This window comes from Ptiloglossa arizonensis, chromosome 11 (genome assembly GCF_051014685.1).
Source record: "Ptiloglossa arizonensis isolate GNS036 chromosome 11, iyPtiAriz1_principal, whole genome shotgun sequence".
Classification (NCBI taxonomy): Eukaryota; Metazoa; Arthropoda; class Insecta; order Hymenoptera; family Colletidae; genus Ptiloglossa; species Ptiloglossa arizonensis.
This window is the reverse complement of record NC_135058.1, coordinates 3,836,655-3,859,188: the sequence shown is the minus strand read 5'-3', so window position 1 is coordinate 3,859,188 and position 22,534 is coordinate 3,836,655. Positions and strand designations below refer to the sequence as shown.

Here is a 22,534-nt window from a genome sequence, read left to right as displayed (position 1 = left end):
TTCCCTCGACGTATTTGGATTTCGAGGTGACCTGAATAACCTGCGTCACCGCGCCGCTCGAAAATATACACCTAAAAATATTCCACACCATGATCCATCGATTCATCGGATCGAAACCAACGGAATACTTATGTCGTTTCGTCGTCAATCTCCCCGATGATCTTTTCCGACAACAAACACCGGGTCTAAACGCTCCGCGGGACGACATCTTCCGAATGGAATCGCGAAGAACCGAGACGTCGACATTTTTCGTCGCATCAGCCGACCTATTTTTATCGTCAATACACCAGAGGCAAATAAATAAAACTACGAGCTCGAACTGTAGTCACCCGGCGATAAATAACGCGGCAACATAAATTCTTGTTACATTTAAATTTCATCCGTGTAATCTCCAGAACTGCAAATCCTGAAGGATTTTCCTATTAATCTTGCTCGAGTTCTCGACACTGGTTTCCCATCAATTCCAAGAAAATCAATGCAGGGGTGAAAAAAAAGGGATCGTGCGCGCGGTGCCCATCGATCGAATTCCGTTGAATATTTCAAGTTCGAAAATTTCGTTCGAGTAGTTTCCACCCCGGCTGTCCAACTCTGTTCCACGTCCGGTAGATTTTCACATTTTTCCCCGGCAAGTGTTTCCTACCTTTCGATATTCAAGTATACCCGCAAGACGTTTCGCATTCTCTCGCAATATCTGCGTAATTTCCTAGCGAGACAAATTTCCCATCGAGTACGAAAGAAAACGAAAAAAAAGAAAAACACCGCTGTCTATCGTAGCGGAACAATGTTTAAACGAAACAAACGAACAAAAAAGTAGCAAATAGTCCCGTGAATTAAACCGCGCATTCTAAAGCTCGAGTAACAACGTTCGTATTTACCTAAATTGCTCTCGGGGCTCGGGTCAGACCGCGTCGCAGCGACCGTATCACAATTCTCGGGCAGCACGGCGCAGAGGTTAAGCTACTGACTCCTTCGGGGCGCGATGGGCTCGATCATTAGCTCGAGTAGCGCTCAGAAGTATCCCGATACACGCTAGAGTTGATCGCGATCAACATTACCATAAATCAAACATCCGACGAGTTATTACACGTCTTCCAGACTGACGGGCAAAGGAAGAAGATCTAGGCGGAGCTACGGGCCCGCGATCGTCCCCTGTCGGCCCGATATATGCACAGGAGTTTACGTTCCCGTAGCACCTCGTAGCTACATCGCTGGCTGGGCGAGCGAGAGGAGAGTGGAGTTGCGTGGTCGTGATGGCAGCGTCGGCGGAGAATACGAGGATGAGAAGGGGTGGAGAAGCCAGCGGTAGTAGGGGCGGTAGGTGAACGGTAGAACTGGATGGCGGTGGGGGGTCGGTGGTGGTTGAAGAAGGGAATGACCCCGTGTACCGGGGTCAACCGTTGCACTATGCTCTCCTCTTTCTCCTCTCGCTGTCCCGTAGCCATAGACGAACACTCATGCGCTTTGTTATCAGTGTATACCGACTGCGTACTGTCGGAGGAACGTTACCACCTGAATACACTGACACGCGCGGTCCGTACACGTGCGTCTACGTGACTAGATGAACAGGAAGACTTTGAACGGGGGACTGGACGATATTTATGACTAGATATGGGACAGAGATAAAAGAACCATCGGGAATTACCCCACGCTTATACCCCTCGCGCTTGGTCAATAACGTACCTTAACGTTCGGGCGAGTTCCGTTCGTGGAAAAGATTGCCCGGGATGGCTCCTTATAGGCAATGGTGTTTCCGCATTGATTTTTCCACGGAAAGCGCGACAAGGAGAGGAATGAATTTTCCATCGACCGCGGTTGATCGCCTTCGCGCTTACTTCGAATTAAACCAGCACCGCCTTCGTTCGCGATGTGATTTCTGCGGTGTCGTTGACAGCTCGATGCCAGACACAGAAACGTACTTAAATTACGGTACGACGAATCGATTCCGTTTTCTGGGAGCAAATTTTTCGCAGTCCCTCAAGAATCGTTCGAGATACATTGTGCACAATCCGCGTTGTAAATGGATTTTACGGATATACGAGAAACCAATGGATGACTGACAGACGATTCACTTGTCTTTTACGATATCTTTCCACGGATTTGTATTCTGTTTCGTTACTGCGAATCGTTAAATAAAACAGCCGGAATTTTTATTCTTCACGCGTACATCGGAGTATATACTATGTATACATATACGTGTATATATACGTACACATACGTACGAATAGGTATAAAAATAAAATACAGCCGGGATACGTACGCGCGTGCGAGACACGGTGCAGTTGAAACTGCTGTTATAAAACCTAACCTCGATGTATCGGCTAACCTGAGGATGGAATTTTTGGTACAAGAGCGCTTTAAATGCTCGAGTGGTAGCAAGAATGTGTTATTCTCGGTTTGCGAAAATGTCTTGTAAGACTTTTATGCAGCAATGTATGCGCAATGTTTTGTATATACGTATGCGGGTATATACATATATATATATATATATAGGTGCAAGCTCAGTGTATATTTGAAAAGATACATTAGAGTGTATCGGTCGTAGTCAATGGCCGATCCTGACTAACCCAGAAATACCTTTTGAAGCAACTCTTCCCTCGGCGGTTTATACTACTGGGTTAAAGCGTTCAATAACCGGACCATGCGAGCCCGAATACAAAAGTCGGAATAGAGAGAAAATCCCAGATACTTCGCGGCGAAGTTAACACGACTATAAATATTAGAAAACGAAGTACATTTGTATATACGTCGAAAGGAAAGTACAAAAATACTACGATCGAATATTCCGCTATACGAGTTTCAGTCCGCGCGGTAGATTCCAGTGGCAACGACCTCCGTTGTACAATTCGAAATTTCAAATGTGGCGAACGCGATAATCCGGTTAATCGCATCAATTTTCTAGTACGGTAAGATCGCTGGAATCGATTGAGCAACGAAAGTCGAATTAATAATCGATCGAAAGATTAGTCACCGATTGGCTCCGAGAAACAACGAAACGCGGATGAAACAAGTTTCGACGTTTACTCGTAAAAATAAAAGAACGTTAACCCGATCGTTTATTACCAGATACCAATGAAATTATCGTGTCGACTCTTAACACTACTCCTAGTTCTCTATATCCCCATCTTCGAATGGTTTTCCAATAAAAAGGACTTCCTATCTACCTCGTACGAACGCTAGGGTTGTGTAAAACGTAATTTCTAACTTTGATCATTTTGGTAATTGTTACGCGGCGAGAAAGTCCGCGCGTAATTTAAAGTTTGGAAATAATTCACGGGATTCCCGTTACAAAATTTCTATAGCTTTTTAAACTTACGTTCTACCCTTGTATTCAATTGTTTGCAAAGAAAATATCCTCACCGGCGGAACAAATTTGCTTTGCGTTTCGTATCTTTTTCATTCGCTGGAAAGCACCACTGGTATCTGGATGTATAATCTATTCACGTGAGAAATGTTTTTCCAGGTAGAACTCGTTCGTGGAGTCCAACAGAGGAGAATGAGTAGATAAGAACAAGTGGAAGTTACAGAACGGAGGAAAAATTGCAAGTTGCCGGTTTAATTATAAATTTATACATACGCGCCGAGTAGAAATTACTTTTCGTAAACTGTAGCCACCTCTTGGAGACAATCCAACGTTCGCGAAGGATTGCTCCATCTCGAAGTATTATATTCATTCGATATTTTAAACCATCGCTGTGTAAACTTGTAACGTAATATCGGATAGAACGATAAAAGATCAAATAATAACGTTTCACGAACGTTACAATTTTCTTTGATAACTTCACGGAAATGGTAACCTGGCGGAATTTTCGCTAAATCGTAATTAAAAAAATACTTCGTTGTACATTCTAAACATGGAAGGCAGAATATGAGACTACGAAATGCATGTCAAGTACCGCTGCAGGTGCGACCCGTAAAAAGGGCAGAAAAACGTCGAAGAACTGCAGAAAGAAATGCTAGTTATAAAAAATAAAAATGAAAATTTACCAGCATCGTAAACCCTTGCTCCGGACTTCTATTTACTAAACAATGGCAGCGTAAGAAGAGAGGAAAGAAAATCCGTAGGACTACAATTTCTCGTATTCTTGTGCAATCGAGCAAGAAAGTACGCTGCATTTGCACTTTTCAGTGAAAAGACGAGGAATTAAGTGCAATTATCGTTTGCGCGGATGTAGCGACGTTAGAAAAAATATGTAAAGAAATACACGGTGATAAAAAAATTGCTTTCCGTATTTAAAATTAAACCAGAGGCGGTAGTTATCTTTGGTGTTAATATAATTAATGTCTTCGTTAAGATTAATTAATTCTCGCATTTTTTGCCTCGTTTAACGTTCCATCTACGCGTCTTAGAAATTTTTTCCCGTTGCTGCGCCACGTTTCGAGTACTCTACGTCTATTTCCGTAGCTTCGTCTGGGATCATTCGCTTCCCTCAAACGGCTTATTCGGAAAAGAAAAAAAGAAAAAAAAAGGAGAGGGTGGAGGGGGGAACAGGAAAAAGTTTTAAATCTGACGAGGGCGCCGTAAAATATTCGGGCCGTTTCGAGGCAGCCATCCTTGCACGGTGCTCTAACCTTACTTTATCGCCAGCTCTATAACTGTATTTCACGGTCTTCCAGGAGATTTCGAATAAAGCGGCGCGGAAGAAAATATCCTAATTAACGGCTACGGACGTTATACCGAAACAACAACGGCGTACAATTTTAAACGCTTCAACGTCAAAAATTTCGTCGCGAGATTTTAACCTCAATTGCACGGTACGTGATGCAATCTTTCTCAATTAACGAATTTTGCGCCCACGGAACCGAGAAACAACTACGAATTTAAAGGCGAACGATGGAATAACAATCTCGCTTGGAAAAGAAAAGTAATAAGAAAAAGAGAAAAGAAAACATCGCGAAGAAATTCATCCGGGCGAAGATCGACCTACTCGTTTTTCGTCGTGGTCCCGAGCCGGCGTCCACGTATACGCGAAACATCGGAAAAAGAACGAATTAAGAAGCGCAAAGACTCACCCGTGACGCTGAGCAGCGACATGTTCGAAGATCTTCGGGTAGATCGGCTTAACGCTGAGAGTTTCGCTTAATTGGCCGAGCGGCACTTGACGTGGCGTGGAGATCCGTAGGAAAGTGATGCAGCTATATAACGAGACACGCCGGATCGAAGGAGCACACTCGCGTATACGACGTACAACCCCCTTTCCGCACCGATATTACTATTTTCTTTCGCACTGTGCGCCTGGGTACCCACGTATAACGTATGAATGCGGGACACGCGTGTGTTTATACGTGCATATATATATGTACTCGTATATATGTATGTATGTATATAATACGTATGTATATATATGTAAATATTACGGAGTAAGGGAAATAGAGGGAGAAGAAATAGAGAGAGATAGAGAGATAGAGAGAAAGAGAGAAGTAGAGAGAGACGGACAAGGCGGACAAACAGATAGAGAAGGATACAATATGTATATATGTGTCGCGATATGGCGCTACACGAATCGAAATTTCAGGGCAGGAGTACAAATGCAACGGGCAGTCGATATCACACTTCTCCCGTTCTTTTGTTCTGCTTTTTTTTTTCTCCTTTTTTTTTCCTTTTTTTACGTGCGTACGCGTGTACGTGTGTGTGTACGTGTATGTGTATATGCTCGTGTACGTGTGTGTGTTCTATGCTCCTTCGTCGTTCGAACTACGAGTCGCACAGCGTGTCCTTTGCCCGCGACGAGTGTTTCTCCGTCGCGCCGGCACGCGTGCACCGTCAACAACGAGGATACGCGTAACCTCGTCCCCTTTCACCGGCGAACCTTCTCTCTGTGTATTTCACGCGGCCGGCGACTTCCTCGTATTCGCGCGTACTTGGACCGACTTTTCCGAACCGTCGAAACTTCCTTCAGACGCGCACACTGTTTTCGAACACTGGGGGCTTCTTATACACGATACGAGATCACGCGCGTGCTTCGTTCCGTAATTCCCGTACAGTGACAATGACGACGACGACGATAACAACAACAACAACGACGACGACGACGGCGACGACGACGGCGACGACGAGAGAACGTATCTCTCTCTCTCTGTCGGTGAAAATGCTCGCTGAATGGACCGATCGGCGACGCGTGGTGTGTGTATCACTGTCGTGCACGAGGATCCCCACCGTTATCGGTCGTGACCGTTACACGTAAAACCGGTACCACGTGAATCGCACCCGCGATCCAAATCGACTCGGCGTAACAGCGAGGGGCTGTTGGTCACGCGCAAAATCGTGCGCCTCGCACGTTCTGCCGGCTAAGGCGGCGGTTACTGTCCACGCTCTCGGGCACCGTTACTACCTCCTCTTTCGTTCCTCTCGGCGCGTTCTCCTGTTCCTGTACGCCGTGCACCGCTACGTCCTGTTGCTCCTCCGCTTTCAGCTCGGTCGATGCTGCTGCTATTGGTGCTTCCGCTGCTGCTGCTGCTGGTGACGATGCTCTTACTCCAGGAATCGGGCTCGTTGGTCCCGGTCGCGGTACGTCGTTCCACGTATTCGTCAGCGGCGAGTAACAATCGTCGTCCTCGTGGTCGTCGACGAGCGTGCAGCGTTCTGACTTGTAGAAGAGCGAGGCGGCGATCCCAGCACGAGGGCAGTAGCGATAGTAGTACGGGAACGGCAACGACAGCGCCAACGCGACGCAGCTGCTGATCATCCGCAGGTCGGTGGCCACGGTGTTGTCGGTGTCGGTGTCGGTGTCGATGTTGTCATCTACCAGCCGGCCGGGACGGGGCAGCATTGCCGTGGCACCGCGGGGTGCTTGTTCTGACCGCTTTTGTGCACCGTAGTTTCGGCCGAGCGCCTCTCGCTTCAGGAGGAGCGCCCACCGTGCCACCTTTCTCGTTATTATCATAGTAGCAGGGGCTGCAGTGCATGCGCCGGTTCGCACGTATCCCGTGCTCGTCAAGGAACCGTACACCAACGACAACCGCCTCTTCGTCGTCGTCGTCGCGAGCCACGACCGGTTACGGGCATTTCACCGGGATCAGAGTGAGGGGAACACGGAACGGACGCGGAACAAACTGGACGGGGGGAGGGAGGAGGGGGGAGAAAGAAAGAAAGAAATAAGGAACACGCGCGTGTATGTATGCGTACTGGTGGAGCTTTTCGAGGAACTGTGAAGAAAAGAGAGAAGGTTACAAAATAGGGAGAGAGAAAGAAACAGAGAGAGAGAGAGAAAGAGGGGGGGAGAGGGAGAGAGAGAGCGAGAGAGAGAGGGGTAGATAGAGCGAAAGAGAAATAGATAGGTAGATAGAGAGACAGAGACAGCCAGAGAGAGAAAGAAACGGAGGGAAAAGGAAAGAGGAAGAACGAGGGTGTAAGGGGGACACGGGAGGGAACGAGTAGCACGCACCACGAAAGAAATCAACGAGGAACGTCGCGAACGGGACGATCGAGTTCACACTGCTCTATGTACACCGCGGTGCTCGCACTGATCGCGACGTCCCGTCGTATGCGTGTCGTTTACTCTGATTGTTGATGACGTTCTCTACGTTGCGATTGACGAGACTGCACCGTGGCCTCGGACGTGAACGGTGCTCCGGATGCACTACCACATTAATGCGGTGAAACGTTGTTGCGAACGTACGCGGACTGCTCGACGTCGAGCACTGTGCGGACGGAGACGCCTCCGACACGCCGCCGCCATCTTGCTACGTCAAGCGGGTGGCATAGCGCCGGCGCGGTGCGACCGAGGGATCCCGAGCGCCGTCGACCGCGGCCGATCGTTTCGGCGAGCGACCATGAATCCAGCAGCCACCCCTTTCGACTGTCCTCGCGGAACTGCCGTGCATTTCGCTCCGATTGTTTCCTCATTTCTAATTCGACGTTTCTGTCGGCGATTACACGGCTCGATTGATGCTCGGTCGACCCTCTTCTCGGACCTTTTCGCGACGGCTCTCGCTCAGCCACTCGTCACGGTACGACCCAAACAAACCCCGAGCCTACGCTTTATTATATATTTTCACGGTGCGTTATATTCGTTTCGGACGCAATACGCAGACGCGTGTACACGCTGTTAATTATTGCGATAGGCATCGTGCCAGATAGAGTTTAAACGCCTTTCGCATACAGGAATCCCCACGTGGAACGTTACACGAGAAATTGATTAAGCGAGGCACGCGTTCGGGTTCGGAATCTGTATCTTTAATGGGTTCGTTCCTTCGGTTTCCGCTCGAGCGCTTCGTTTATTCTGGCGTTCCTAATGCACGGGGCAGTAGTTCCGCCGCTATCTCTGCACACGAGAGAACTCGAGCCTCGGGAAAAGGTGTTCGAGTGGTTTCCTACCAGCGTTTCAATTAATTTCCCGGCGTTATGAAATCGATTTAAGACGCGTCGGGCCCCCGGGGAGGACGAGTAGCTTCTCTCGAATTCACGATATCCGCGAGTCGTTTCAGCCGTGCTCCTTAAGAGTATTCCCAGCTAAGGAAATTTTCTGAAAAGATTACCCTCCTCGTATCGAATCCAAAGCCACTCCCCGGCTTCGAATCCCCGATCTTACGGGATTTTCGATGCAACGAACAACGCGCAACATTCGTTCGTTGAGTTCGCGTTTAATGCTCAAAATACACCGAACGCGTGTACATATTGGGTAGAAAATTGGTTCGTTCGTACAACCGCACGTAAAGCGTTCCCGGTTCGCGTGCGAAGCAACCGTAATATAAAGTTGAACGAGCCGGAGGACACGCAATGTCTGGAATTTTCAGTTCTTGCGAATCGCATCCGAAATAGAACGATGTATCGTTCACTGGGACTAATGATATTCTCGACGCGATCGCGATGCAAAACTCGATGGAAATACCGTACGATAATCTCATTCCGAAACGATAATTTCAGTTACGGCCTATTTTCCCGTGGAAGTTCGGGCTTAAATTAACCGATACGTGGACACAGGTAAGCAGATCCGCGATACCGAAGTATCGGTAACAGGTTCATTACTCCCTGGCTAGCACACGCGTCGAATGCTGACTTGTACTACTGTGAAATCGTTTCGCTTGCTCTGTGGTAATACTACTAGCTCGTATCCTCGGCACGGCAATACGTTGCTATGTAGTTACCGACATGTCTGACCATACACTTCCTAAGCCTACTCGATCTCGTGCAACGTGTTACACGTTACGCGACACGAACAACTACACACATACGCGTGGCTATTGAAATATTGCGTTCTCCTCCGAAAAGTACAAACAAAAGAACATTTTTATTGCATCGTGACGCTCGCGACTGGCCATGGATAGAAAATAAATATTTATGCGACCGTGTGAAACATTCCGTGCGAGCGCGGTTCGTTACGCAACGTGCTCCGTGTAAATCAACTTTTGAAAAAAAAAAAAAGGAACAACGTTGGCACGATCTATGGTAATTTAACGCTAGCAGTCGTAAAGACTTGCACGATGTCGCGTTATCGATAAGAGGTATTCTCCGCGCGCAATACCATGGATGTGTGCCATTGGTGTACTCTTTACCGAGAATTCTCGAACGTGGACTAAATGTACAAAGTATTGTGTAATCGACGATACGAATGTAAAGTGTGATTTCGCGCGAGAAAATTAATCGAAAGTGTGAAATAACGTTTTCTCGTACGAGCTTTCATTTTCGTGGAAAGTAATTTTGAAAATCCAACGGATACGCGTACGCGATTAAACACGGCTCGACTAACGTGCCCGATTATTATTCGTTGTTTCTACTTGTGTCGGTGATTGCAAACATCGACGGTGATACGATACGACCTGTTTTAACTGGTTCTAACTAGTTTGAAAATAGTAACGCCGACGGAAAACAGATAATACCATATCGCGATCAATATTTACAAACGGTAACAGAAGTAGAAATAACGAGCGATGGCCAGACACGGTAGCCAAGTTCTATCCAATCGTACGCGTGCTCGATAAAATTCTGGACGTTGATTTTCGCGAAAACGTGGCCTCGTACGAAAACACGTTATTCCGTATTTTCTATTCAACCTTCGCAATCATCCATCTCCTCGCTCGTACCGCCTGTACAGGTCTTCATTAGACACCGGTGGAACGTTCCGACCGTTAATTAATAAGATGTACCACCGATTAATTCGTTCGTTACGAAATACCACCGTATAAATTCTGTTCAGTTCTCCCCCTCGTTCTGTTCGTGGTTTTTATAATTCTCCGTCTATAGACAATGATCAGCCGACCGAATACAGCCCTTACGTGAGCTTCGTATATAAATATGTTTCTGGCCATATAACAGGCTCGCCGGACCTTGTGGCCCATACCGAGAAAAATATTTCTGAAAAGTAGTCGGTATACGGTCGAAGAAAAGCGGAACTTTTGTGGCTCGCTTTCAATGCGTCGTGTTGGTGGTCGTCTTACTCGTTTCAGGCATCACACGAAAACCATTTTATCCGGATCCTCTCTCAACTCCAGCCCCGACATCTGATCATTCGCCCACGTCTGCCTTCCTAAGTGCAAGAATGACGTAATATACAAACGTTCCCCTTGTGCCCCGGACCGCCACTTGGAAACGTCTTATTTCTATCTATTTTTATCTCGCGCCAACCCCGTTGCGTCGAACGATGCGCGTGTCGCATTACAAACGCGTGTGCCAATACGAGATACATAATGGTACGCAAAAGCAAAACAGTACAATCCGATGGTATTAATTTCACCGCGAGGTAAGAGACAGTCGAACGGAGGAAATAAAGTTTTACATCGTACCGTGACGTTTACAGTTACGAGATCTAACATCGAAACCCGGTAATTTTATAACCCATTGCCGCATGGAGTTCCTTTAAGTTCGAACGAAACTTCCCAAATAGAAAATAAGAGAAAAGTTGCGAAATAAAAGTTTGAAAAATTATTTTCTACATTTTATTCGCGATACTTTTAAGAACAATCGGTTGTAACTCGTACGATACGTTACGTGATTAGTGTACCGATTCGTGTTGAAAAACGGGCTGCACGATTGCGGTTTAACAATGTAGGTGTGTATTGCGTTTATTAACGACTCACGATATACCCCCATTATGCGGAGAAATTTTCTTCGTACGACGACGTCCGTGAAAGAAAATAAAATTGTTACGCAATCGGTTAAAGATGAACGAATTGTTCGCAAAAATCAGTGGACGATCGTACATAGAACGTTATAACGAATTATAGGTACAGAATTGTACAAAGAAATTGATTAATATTCGAAGCAGGTTCCAAGTGGTCTTCCGCAAGACTGAAACTCGCGATAGAAACCGCGCTTCGTTCATTTTCTTCGTCCAACTTGACGAAACTTTGCCAACGAAGTTTCTCCTACTGATTTCCCTGGGTTCCATTGTGATACGTTGCCTTTTCCTTGAATGGAGTAACCGCTCTTGTTACAGCTTTATTTAGTAATTCGATTGTCAGTGGTTCTACACGGTATTGTCCACGGAAGTGTTCGAAATATGCGACATTTTATTAAGCGTGTGTACTTAAAAAAAAAAAAGAAAAAAGAAATACAACATTTGCTCGTGTAAAACAAGATAAAACATTATGCGCGGGACTCGTCGGAAACTGTTATAAATTTCAGCGCGTGATTGTGCAACCATTTTTCCCATTTAAAAACGAATACTCGAAACAGCTCTGCGGCGATTAAATTAAATGTCCACCTAGGCGAATATCCACGCATGACATTTACAATACACGTTTCATATGATACCGCAGATAAACGAAATGTTATATGTAATCCAGACTTTATCACGTTCGGGCAGATTAAAATGTTTGCCCGACCGGAGAAGAATTAAACAAGACACGAAAGGCATACGTTGATGATCAGCTGAAAAGAAGGAATAGGATAACATCGTTGCTTTTATTACTGCAGCGGTGCTTTGCCGTTCTTAGAGTGGATACAAAATTCAATAACCAAGCCCAGAATCTTAAAGAAACATAAAAAGTGGTACTTAGAATGTGGAGCCGGTCGTCAACGACATTGACTGCGTAAGTCGTAAAAACGTGTCCTATTCAGTGTGGGATATCACTTTCTTGTTAAAATACCCTTTAAAAATAAGTGCGGCGTATCTAGACCGGAGTATAGTGCTCCGAATAAATTGCTATTTATTGTAACGGAAGAGCAGAATTGAAAAATTAACATCGCGAGTATTTCCTCTAGAAATGAGTTTCAATCTTCGAAGATTCTTTGCGAAGAAAATTTCCAATAGAAATTGATATTCTCGTAAACGGTGATCCAACGAATTTGGAAAGCGAACAACGTGTAAAAACTATTTAAAGTTACAAAACAAACGCGTCGTTGCTTCGGTCGTCGAAACGATTATTACACGAGCCTCGAGAAAGACCAAAAAGGACATTGAAACAATACACGATAAACGATTCTTCGACACGTTCGGGCTCCCCTTAAAATAGCTTAATTTATTCATACACCAAAATCCAATTCAACTTGGTTTAAAAAATAAACTACCAAAAGTAACTCTGGCCCGCCTGGCCTACATCCAACCCACACAAATCCTTCCTGACCCCTGCAGAATTGCTAACACAATTCCAAATACATACCACAGATCTGGGAGAGGTCTAAAGTCGCCTGAATCTATTTCATCATAATTGAATCGTTCCCGGTGTGTATCGAACCCTTATGAACTCCTCGGTCACATTAGAAATCTACACTCGAACATGTTGACCATTCGCGTAATCCTTATTACGAAAACCCTCGCTGATAGAGACGTTCGTTGCTCGCGCGGAATTATGTTTACCGAGCTAATCGTAATGGAAAACACAGCGACACGAAACTGCCGCGAACGTTACGCTAACCGTGACTTCGTTCTCGATCCACGGGTACTGATTCGGGTAACAAGACAGTCGATAGTATCGCAACGCCTACACGAAAACGTATATTAACGATAACGTGGTCGTAAAACACGATGAAGATATAGAAGGGAGGATGAAAGATCGAGAACTGCGAGTAAGACGTTTTAGTCAGTCTCTGCAAGATCCGTGACTAAACGGAAAAGAATCGACGCGTGGAATCTCGTAAAAAGTTGCTGCTCCGAAATTTCATCTCGTGTCGTCTATATTACACGAAACGTAACCGAATCGATGGTACGTAAACGGTGGATTCGACCATCTAGGCTAAAAGAAAGACACCGATAAGAACTACGGGTCGGTGAACCTTCTCAGTCTCTTGTTACCGAAACTATAAGGATGAAATGCAAACAAGATTCAAATTCCTTCAAAACACATACAAGCTTCCGTATCGCACGCGAATGCGCAGAGAACGTTATTCACGACGTGTATGCGCAAGTGGTCATTACTCAGAGGATATGCGAAACATTTATCAAGATGTTGCGCGTTCTACCGACTTTTTTAGATCCGGTCTTGCAAAAAAGGAAAAGGACAAAGACACATGGTATTTCTAAAACCGGTGACTCGTGAAGTTTCAATCTAGTCTGGTGAATTTGTTGCGCAAACCCGTGTATCGTATATACACTCTGGAAACGAAAGTCGTTATTTCTTTGCCAAGTTTCGAGGCTCGATTTTACCAATTCATCGATGGCACTTGCCACTGTTGTAAATTAATGTACAACAAACCAATTCGTTTTGCAAAGGGTTTTCATCCCTTTTATACGATAAAATAATCCACGGTGTTCTAATATTACGAAAAATGTATAAATGTTCCGAACATTTATGTTACATTTATGTCGGAACGTGCGTAAATTTCATTAACAATCGCGTGGATGAACAAAAATTCACTACAACCGTTCCCCTTCGCAGACTTCGCAATATCTTGCTGTTCATTCGTTATAACAATTAACAACCGTCGTAGGACCATAGTGTGAACAATTATTATCAATATCCTGGTATAACCGAGGGAGGCATCGATGATTTATTCGACGTCCATATTACCAGAATGGAAGCATTGGAACCATCTCTTTGCTGTTGCACTCGATACTGTATTGGGTCCATAAACAGCACAAATTCTTTTGTCTCCGCTTTTTCCCCTTGGTCATAGTGGTACTGAAGAATGTATCGAATTTTCTCTTTTTTTACCTCCATTTTGGAACGCTCTAACACACAACTGGATTCACTAAACACAAAACTGTCGGAGAACTTTTTTTAAAGCATTGTGTCGCCTTTGAGTCGCAGTATAGAATGACAAGATGCAACGTATACATCGTGAGATATGGCTCACTAAAGCCATCTAACGAAAAACGCTCAAAACTTTTTACTTTGCCCATTACGAAAAATGTATAGCGTGGACAATTCAATTTTCCGTATTTTACAAAATTTTCAATTCGTAAAGTATTCTACGTTACAGATCGATAATACTGAACTCGACGAAACTACACAAGAAGAAACAGAAACTACGATATTAATTTGTTAAAACTGTTGTAACACCGTAGAAATTGCAAGTCTCGTACGTCACATTACGAAGAATTAAAGAAAAATGTACTCGATGCTGATCTGGCTCCTTACACATGAAATTCAGCTTACTTTTCTGTCTACGTTGCCGGTAAGTGAATAAATTGTTTAAAATTGATAAGTAACGAATGAAAGTAACGACCGATTAAACGAATTAGAATAGTATGAGGCGTCATCGAGGAGCTAGAGTCCGTGGCGATGATTGGTGGGAGAAGAGGTCTGGACCAAGCTCCTCCCATCGCAGGAATATTTTCTAAGTGGTCGATCTATACATTTCTATGCTTGGAATACATTTTCTAATTGATCTTTCTATTAGACTGTTCGAGAATCCTATTAGACTTTCGAATTTAATAATATTTATTTATGAACAGGGGTGTACGTAGGTGGACGAAAATATTCTAAATCTGGGTAGTGAAGTATTTGCATAGCTTTCGCATTAATAACAACGTACGCTCTATTAATCATTTGCACCGTGTTGAAAAGGATGATTAATGTATTCTACTTCTACATAAACTCGTAACAATTGCCATCGAAGAATCGCAGAAATTTTAACCGTAAACTGCGATCGCGAATTGTAATTTATCGATGATTCGTCTTACGATTTGGAAATTATTTATCTGCGTACGATACTAATGAACGCAAGATGGGCTATTTCGTGGTCGCAACTGTATCGATTGGCCGGACTGCCAGTTTCGTTAATGTTGACACGAAGAGAACACCAATACCAAAATTCTACGTTACACGTCATCCATTAATTGGGCATGTATAACATTCCATTACTATATTCCCAGACACCTATCTCGATCAGGACACTACGTTATGACGTCTATCCATCATTGATCGACGCTGAATCATCTCCGTCACGGTAAGGCCAATTTCACTAATACGTGAAAACAATACGCCATATAGTTACTGAAAGAAACCAAAGAAATCTTCTCAATCGTCACTTTTCTGCCAGTACTTTCGAATACGAAACAAATCGACACGTTGGTTAAAATTGCATAATAGATATTAGAAAACACCGCGAATTTGTTACGGTTAACCGATTAATTCGTCGAACGCATCGACGTGCGCATTATCAACGTCTGTCGTGATTGTAGGGGGTAGGGGGAGGGTCCTCACGCGCGTTAATTACGCATAACCATCTCTAAGCTCGTTCTAGGATGCATACTAACTCTACGGACGCACGCGTGTGCACACGCGGATGTGTACAGCGACACGGTGGCGCGAAGTAACGAGATAACTTTGTAACAATAATGAAATACATTCGCGTAATGCAAAACGAATGACGCGCGGACCGTAACGGTGGAAACTCTATCTGTAAAATCGGATTCGTTAAGCGCCAATGGAAAATCACATATTTCAAGTTGCGTCGATCGATGCCCGTGGTTTATTACCGAGCCGGATGCACGCGAGGAAACACGGCGTTATGATTGCACGTGAAAGGAATGCATAGAATCGAGTTACATTAATAAACGTTGGTTAATCGAATCGATTAAGAATCTGAACACGCGCCGCCCCGATTCGATACTGCAACGCACGAACGCAATGCGTAACAAATTGCCTCGCGATAAAACGCGAAAGATTATCACCGCTCGTTGCGGTGCTTTCTCGTAAGGACGAGATCTGCGATTGTTGTCCGTTAGGAGAGACTCCCATGCGCGGACTTTGCCAGAAAAAGAAATTCATTCGAAAGTTCTCGACGCCGCAAAATTCACGAAGGCGATCGTGAGATGGCATGTGGCGGCGCTACCCACGCTTGCCACCAGAGGGAACTGACCACCGACCATTTCCCGCAAGTTCCCGTACCTGCTCCGATCGGTATATATACGATCCGTTATCGATATCTCAATGTCCCGGCGTATAAGGCAGGGCCTTCTAGGTTGCTTTACTGATTAGTCCACCATCAGGCCCTTCTCCTTTTCCACCTTCGATACCCTTTAGGACCGTTAAAGACAGAACTTCGGTAGATATATTTTATTTAACGATAATCGGAAACGTAATACGATTAGAAACGTATGGTTGGTGACTGGATGAAGTGATTTGTGTGTAACGTAACGTAAATGGTAGAAGTGCTCGGGGCATCCACGATATTTGTTAAAGTCTTTCGGTATTCGAGAAGTATTTCTCGATTGATGCCTAAAGATGTGTTTTCATACGTGCTATATTATTGAACCCTTCAGGATGTCGAATGCACCGTAATTGAACACACGGGATATATTTTTAAATCTTATAGTCGAACATTTAGAGTATTCAAGTTAGTGTGTTATACACTCTTTAGAGTATTCTAAATTCAACATGATTCTAACGTGTCGTAGTTAGTGTGTTACACTCTTTAGAGTACTCTAAATTCAACATGATTCTAATGGATGATTACTTATTCAAGAGCAAGCATGCGAACCATCTTCTTGGAAAGAAGTTAAAAGGAAAGTTTTAAATATTGATACAGTCGGAAGATGCTCGACTTGAATTTATCGCGTAAAAATTGAAGAAACTTTATTCAAAATGTATCGTACTTGAACCACTCGAGGTATTCTTAATATCCTTCCATTGAACTCGGTTCTGACAAAGTTCAAGCTTCCTCCCACCATCCACGAAAGACCGTGTATTTAGCCGTGAACACGTTAGAGTAGAAGATGAAAATTGAAGCAGTTCGTTCATCGCGCAACGTCTACAAGATCAAGTGCAATCGCCCTGCAACAAGGCTACGAAGGGACGTTGCACGCGGAATCGTTTCTTCGAGAGAAAACCATCCTATGACATTGGCATAATTCGTTCACCGTGCGTGGACCCACGATGATGCATCGAGTGGCGTTCAAAGCATGGTTGAACTCTTTCCTGGAGAAAGTTAGCCTGATACTTTTCCAACAGTGCCCCAACAGTCCTTGAAAACGCGAACAACTTTCTAAATAACGGAAGGACAGTCTCAAAAACTACGCAACGTAAACCTGACCCCACGTGTTCTTAACAGTCACACTGTTGATGTTGTCTCGCGGATGTAAAGTTGAAATCAAAGTCAAAGTCGATGTTGACAATCGTGTCAATGTTGATACGGTCCTCTCGGACGCACGGTTTCTCGTGGAAGCACGAGAAAGACCAACTCAGCCGTGTTTAACGTGTACCTAACCTCCTCGTAAAGAGAATTCCACGACGTTGGTTTCGATTTATCGAACATCGGTCGTGCCGTATCCTTTCGACGCGATTGGTTTTCAAGAATGTATAAGATCGTTCTGGAGCTCAAAGTGACGCGCAGGTCGAAAGAAGAGACACAACGCGAGAACGATATAGACCGTAAACAAATCTAACCCTAGTATCGATCGAGGCAAATGTCTCGACACCACGTGCCCCGCGTTCGCGCTGTTCGACTATACGGAGTAGTATCTTTCCGTTCCAAAAACAACATTTTCCGTCGTAATAACATCTCTCAAGTCCGCGTAAACGACGACGCAACAGAGAGCTTCTATCGATAGCCGCAACTGACGGCTCTCTCCTTGCGTTTTTCTCACGGGCCTTCAAATTTTCCGATCGCACGTACGTAAGTACGTACCGTTGGAAAAACCGTGTACCCTTGGATAGCCTGACTCTCGATTTACGATTTCACGGGTAAATATACTTACGCATTTATGTAAAATCCTAAACGCTTTGGCGAATATTTTGTCATCGCGTTTGACAAGTATTGACTGGCCACCAACTTCCACGCGTACGAAACTTTGAAGGTTAAAACGATAACTAACGAGAGAATTCGTTTTCAAAAGTCGCGAGTCGCGAGTCGTGACAAGTTACCGCTCGTCCCGCAACACTCGCGGGCATCGAAAACTTTTAGTACGTCATAAATTACCGGCTGCGTGTATTACCGTACCTCGATGCGTTGCGTAATGCCGCTATATTTGATCATTTGTACAGAGTGCACTCCCTGCACCGAGATTATATGGCTTTATCGCGAGAAAAAGTACATTCGAGCAACAGTATACGATTACGGAACTCGTTTAAAGTTAAGAGTACAAATTTACATTATTGACAATAATGTAATTTGGGTCCACGAATCAATTCGGTACTTTCTTTTTTGGGCGCGGAATCTAGGAATTGTCTTTTGAGTTCACCCTAATTTACGTAGGCGATAGGAAATCGTTTTTCGACTTACCTCGAGCTCTCGAGCAAATTCCTTTTCCACCCGAGCACGATTTCCTTCCAAAAGAAGCTGCAATTCCTCATCTTTAAATTTTTGTAGCATTCCAAGACTCTCGCGATACTAAAGATCGAAATCATTGAAACCACATCCTTCACGTTTTATGCGTTACAACACTTTCTTCCATAGATACACAAATCATTTCGCGGCATTTTTTCTTTGCTCAGTCGCTCTCGTGCTCGCTATTGATTTTTGAAGTTTTATCGATAGTATCGCTCGATCATTGTCGTTTCCTTTAGTTGAAGGTTGGCTGTATTGACACTTTTAAACACCGGAACGGCGAACAAAAACTTGATATCAAAAACATAGTGATAAATAACTAATTTTAAGTACAAAGACACCGAGTAAACTTGCAGACTTCATAAATTCTAACGGATGAACAAAATACAAGAACCGATGAGATATAGGACAGATTGAAAATTCATTACGAATTTGTATCACGGATGAGATATACATAAAGTTAACGTTTCATTTTACGAGAGCTGCTCTCACACGATCTGAAATACCGACCTCGTAATTAAGACTGGATTCGCAGCGACGTCAACGTTTAAGAAGAATAATTCCAGGAACTGTGTTCAACAGCACCGTCGAAGTCGATACAGGTAGAGAGGATTTTTAACAATTGCTTGTAAAATCGCTTAATAAGATGATTTTGCGCTTACATAGTGCAAGTGGCGCAATTTGTGGCTATTCTCCCAAGTTTTTCGAGGAATAATTGCTATTCAGGACGCTAGATGCTGACACAAGGACTATCTTTACCGTCTACTAGATTTAAATCGCTCTTTTACGGAAACAAACTAATTGGAGTACCTTAAAAACCTAGCACAAATCAATTCGTGCTATAGAGTCACTAGCAATTGAAAAATTTCATTACTTATCATGAATTCTTATAGGGGTGTATCAGTATCCAGGATAAGACCCCTCTCTTCGTCATCCTTCGTGAGTTAGGTCCACGCTTAGCGTGTGCTCCTGATGCGAAGTTGGGATAAACAGGGCACTCTAGAAGAGTGGAGGCGTCGCGCATTTCCTCTTTAATCGGGCCCAGTGAGGAGAACAGGACCGACTTAGTAGAACCAACTCCACGGTACGCGTCGCGACTTTCCCAATTTTGCCTCATTTTTTCCATATTGCTTAGTTCGACTTAGTTTGACAGAACTAAGTCGAAGGAACTTTGATTCCTTCCATCTTCCCGGTTTAGTAATTTTGTTAGTATTGCGTGTCGAGGGAGATCGATGTATTGATATCTTTGAATAAATTCATTTTTAATAACAACAAAAGTTTATTTTTACCCATTATTTGCCTCCAATTCCTTAACCAGATCCTATCACATTGCTAAATTACCAAAAATTTCAAAATCGTCGAAAAATTTGGCCAAAGTTCAGAAATTCATTCGAAAATCTCGCAAAATCTCAATTCGCGGAAATTCTTGGAATTTGACGTCATTTCCAGAAATCCCCGAAATAAGAATACCTTCTCGACTATCATGTTATCCTGTTACCAAAGACCAAAATCGACGAAAATTTCCAGCAAAAGTTCGGAAATTCATTCGAAAATCCCGCAAAATCTCAATTTGCGGAAATTCTTAGAATTTGACGTCATTTCGATGAATCCTCCTCGAGGAAGAATGAGAATATCTCCTCGGCTATTATGTTATCCTGATACCAAAGTTCCGAAGTAGACGAAAAATATGTCAAAAGTTCAGAGATTCATACGAAATTCTCGTAAAATCTTAATTCGTAAAGATTCTTGGAATTTGACGTCATTTCCAAGAATCTGCGAAAATATGCCACTTCCTCGCATATCATGTGCTCCTGATACCAAAGTCCGAAAATTAGACAAAAATTTTAGAAAATGTCCGATTTTAAGACTCGGTATTAGGAGAACATGATACTCGAGGTGTATCTTATTCCACGGATTCATGGAAATAACGTTCTTCAATTATTGGTGACGTGACTCATGACAATACAGAAAAGGAAGAAGAAGGTTGTAATTAAGAAACAGGATATATTCTGAATATGTGTCGTTTGTTTAGTATAAGATACAAATTTCTTCCAGTTACAATCATACAATTAGTTATCGCCATACTTTAAGAATCATACATTCTTATGCGCCTCAAAAATTTTTCTGCTCTACAATATACAATTTATTCTTATACATTAAATAACTAGTCTAAGTACAAAGCCGATTAGCTCGGCATTAGTAGCGATGTAAAATCTTTCCAAGTGAAAGAAGCTTTCTGACATGTTCCTTAATGATAGAAAACATGGAAATAATGACACATCAACCACAGATAGATTAACTTTACATTTGCTTAACTCTTATAACGTAAACGATAAAATCAATTCTAAATTCGCAGCCAATTAGCTCGGTACTACCCACGACGAAGAATTATTGTTCGTCGCGAGTAATACCGATTACCAGGTCTCACCGCGTGGAGGTTGCTGCGAGCGGAGACCCGGAGAGAGATAGATGGAATCAAAGTTCCATCGATCTCCCTCGATACGCGGTACAAACGAAATTACTAAACTCCAGAGATAGAAGGAAACAATGTTCCTTCGATCTCCTCGTTTAGTTCTGCCAAGCAATTATATTATGGAAAAATTAGGCAAAATTGGGAAAGACGCGACACGAACCGTGCAGTTGGTCCTACTAGGTCGGTCCCGTTTCCCCTCAGTGGGCTCGATTAAACAGGAAATGCACGACGCCGTCCACTCATATAGAGTGCCCCGTTTCTCCCAACTCCGCGTCAGGAACCACGCAAAGCGTGGACCTAACTTACGAAGGATGACGAAGAGAGGGTCTTATGGCACAGGGCTTCCACAGGGACCGATGCGAACACCTGTCCCTGCGTTCGCAGCATGTTCTCTCTGGAAGCGGACGCACCAGAAGAGACGGCGATCGACCGTTCGGACCGCCTACACGGCCGGTCACTTGCTTATGCAACAAGCAGTGGTGACCGGACGGAGATACGAGCAAGCGAGCAAAAATAAACTAAAGATTGGATAATTGCTTGACAGATAACAGATATTTGTACACGGTGGCCTTAAAATTAACTTATTCCAAGCTTAACCAAAGATCCCACGGCGGTTGCGACGATAGTGTCCTCTTCATTCTTCGTTCTTCGTTCTTCGTTCTTCGCTCTTCGTTCTTCGTTCTTCGTTCTTCGTTCTTCGTTCTTCGTTCTTCGTTCTTCGTTCTTCGTTCTTCGTTCTTCGTTCTTCGTTCTTCGTTCTTCGTTCTTCGTTCTTCGTTCTTCGTTCTTCGTTCTTCGTTCTTCGTTCTTCGTTCTTCGTTCTTCGTTCTTCGTTCTTCGTTCTTCGTTCTTCGTTCTTCGTTCTTCGTTCTTCGATCTTCGTTCTTCGTTCTCCGGTGTGCCTACCTAAGAGAAACCTAAAGTCAAGGCATGATAAAAAAATGATAGAAAATAGAAATGAAGTTGGTTAGTGATTAAATACAGTCATGCAGTAACAAAGGAAATAAAAGCAAGAATGACAAAAAAATAAACATGGAAAAGCAAGTACAAAGTAAAATCAGAGAACAAATAAAATAAATTACAGAAAGAAACAATTAAAAACCAAAGAAAGGATTGAGAGAGTGGTCGCCAGTACTGACCACCGCCTACCGGCGGCCAGTGCCGGTTACCAAGGTGGGGGTCCCCCTTCCATAAACCTAAAACGACGCGATCCATCCACCTCCGAGGCTCCAGGAAGAATGAAATTTTAAACAACCGGGGGCTCCTTATATACCCTCCGTAAGGTCACTTACCGGTTCTTCCATTGTCTTTGTTCGATCTAATCGAAATTTTCGAAGGCGAACGGTTTCGGTGAATGTTCGTTCATTTCCGTGATTGTTACTAACATTTATACATGTTCCCAATATTGATCGAACAATGTGCATCTTATTTATGTATTGCAATTAATTAAGAAACTTATAGAAATTGATTTTGAT

At 43.8% G+C, this 22,534-nt stretch overlaps 2 protein-coding genes across 2 annotated transcripts in view; both read right to left on the bottom strand.

Moving 5' to 3' along the window:
* The window catches only part of LOC143152703 (protein unc-13 homolog A-like), a 90,691-nt gene extending 85,596 nt beyond the window's left edge, over positions 1 to 5,095 (bottom strand). Inside the window, exon 1 of the mRNA XM_076323098.1 lies at positions 5,011 to 5,095. Coding sequence (XP_076179213.1) covers positions 5,011 to 5,032 — 22 coding nt within the window. The 5' untranslated portion in view covers positions 5,033 to 5,095. The remainder of the gene's footprint in view (positions 1 to 5,010) is intronic.
* A 1,153-nt stretch (positions 5,096 to 6,248) lies between these two features.
* LOC143152702 (uncharacterized) lies at positions 6,249 to 7,019 on the bottom strand. The gene has a single exon (XM_076323097.1). It carries the CDS (start codon positions 6,879 to 6,881, stop codon positions 6,249 to 6,251), a length of 633 nt encoding a protein of 210 aa, XP_076179212.1. The 5' UTR covers positions 6,882 to 7,019.
* Positions 7,020 to 22,534: the final 15,515 nt, after the last annotated feature.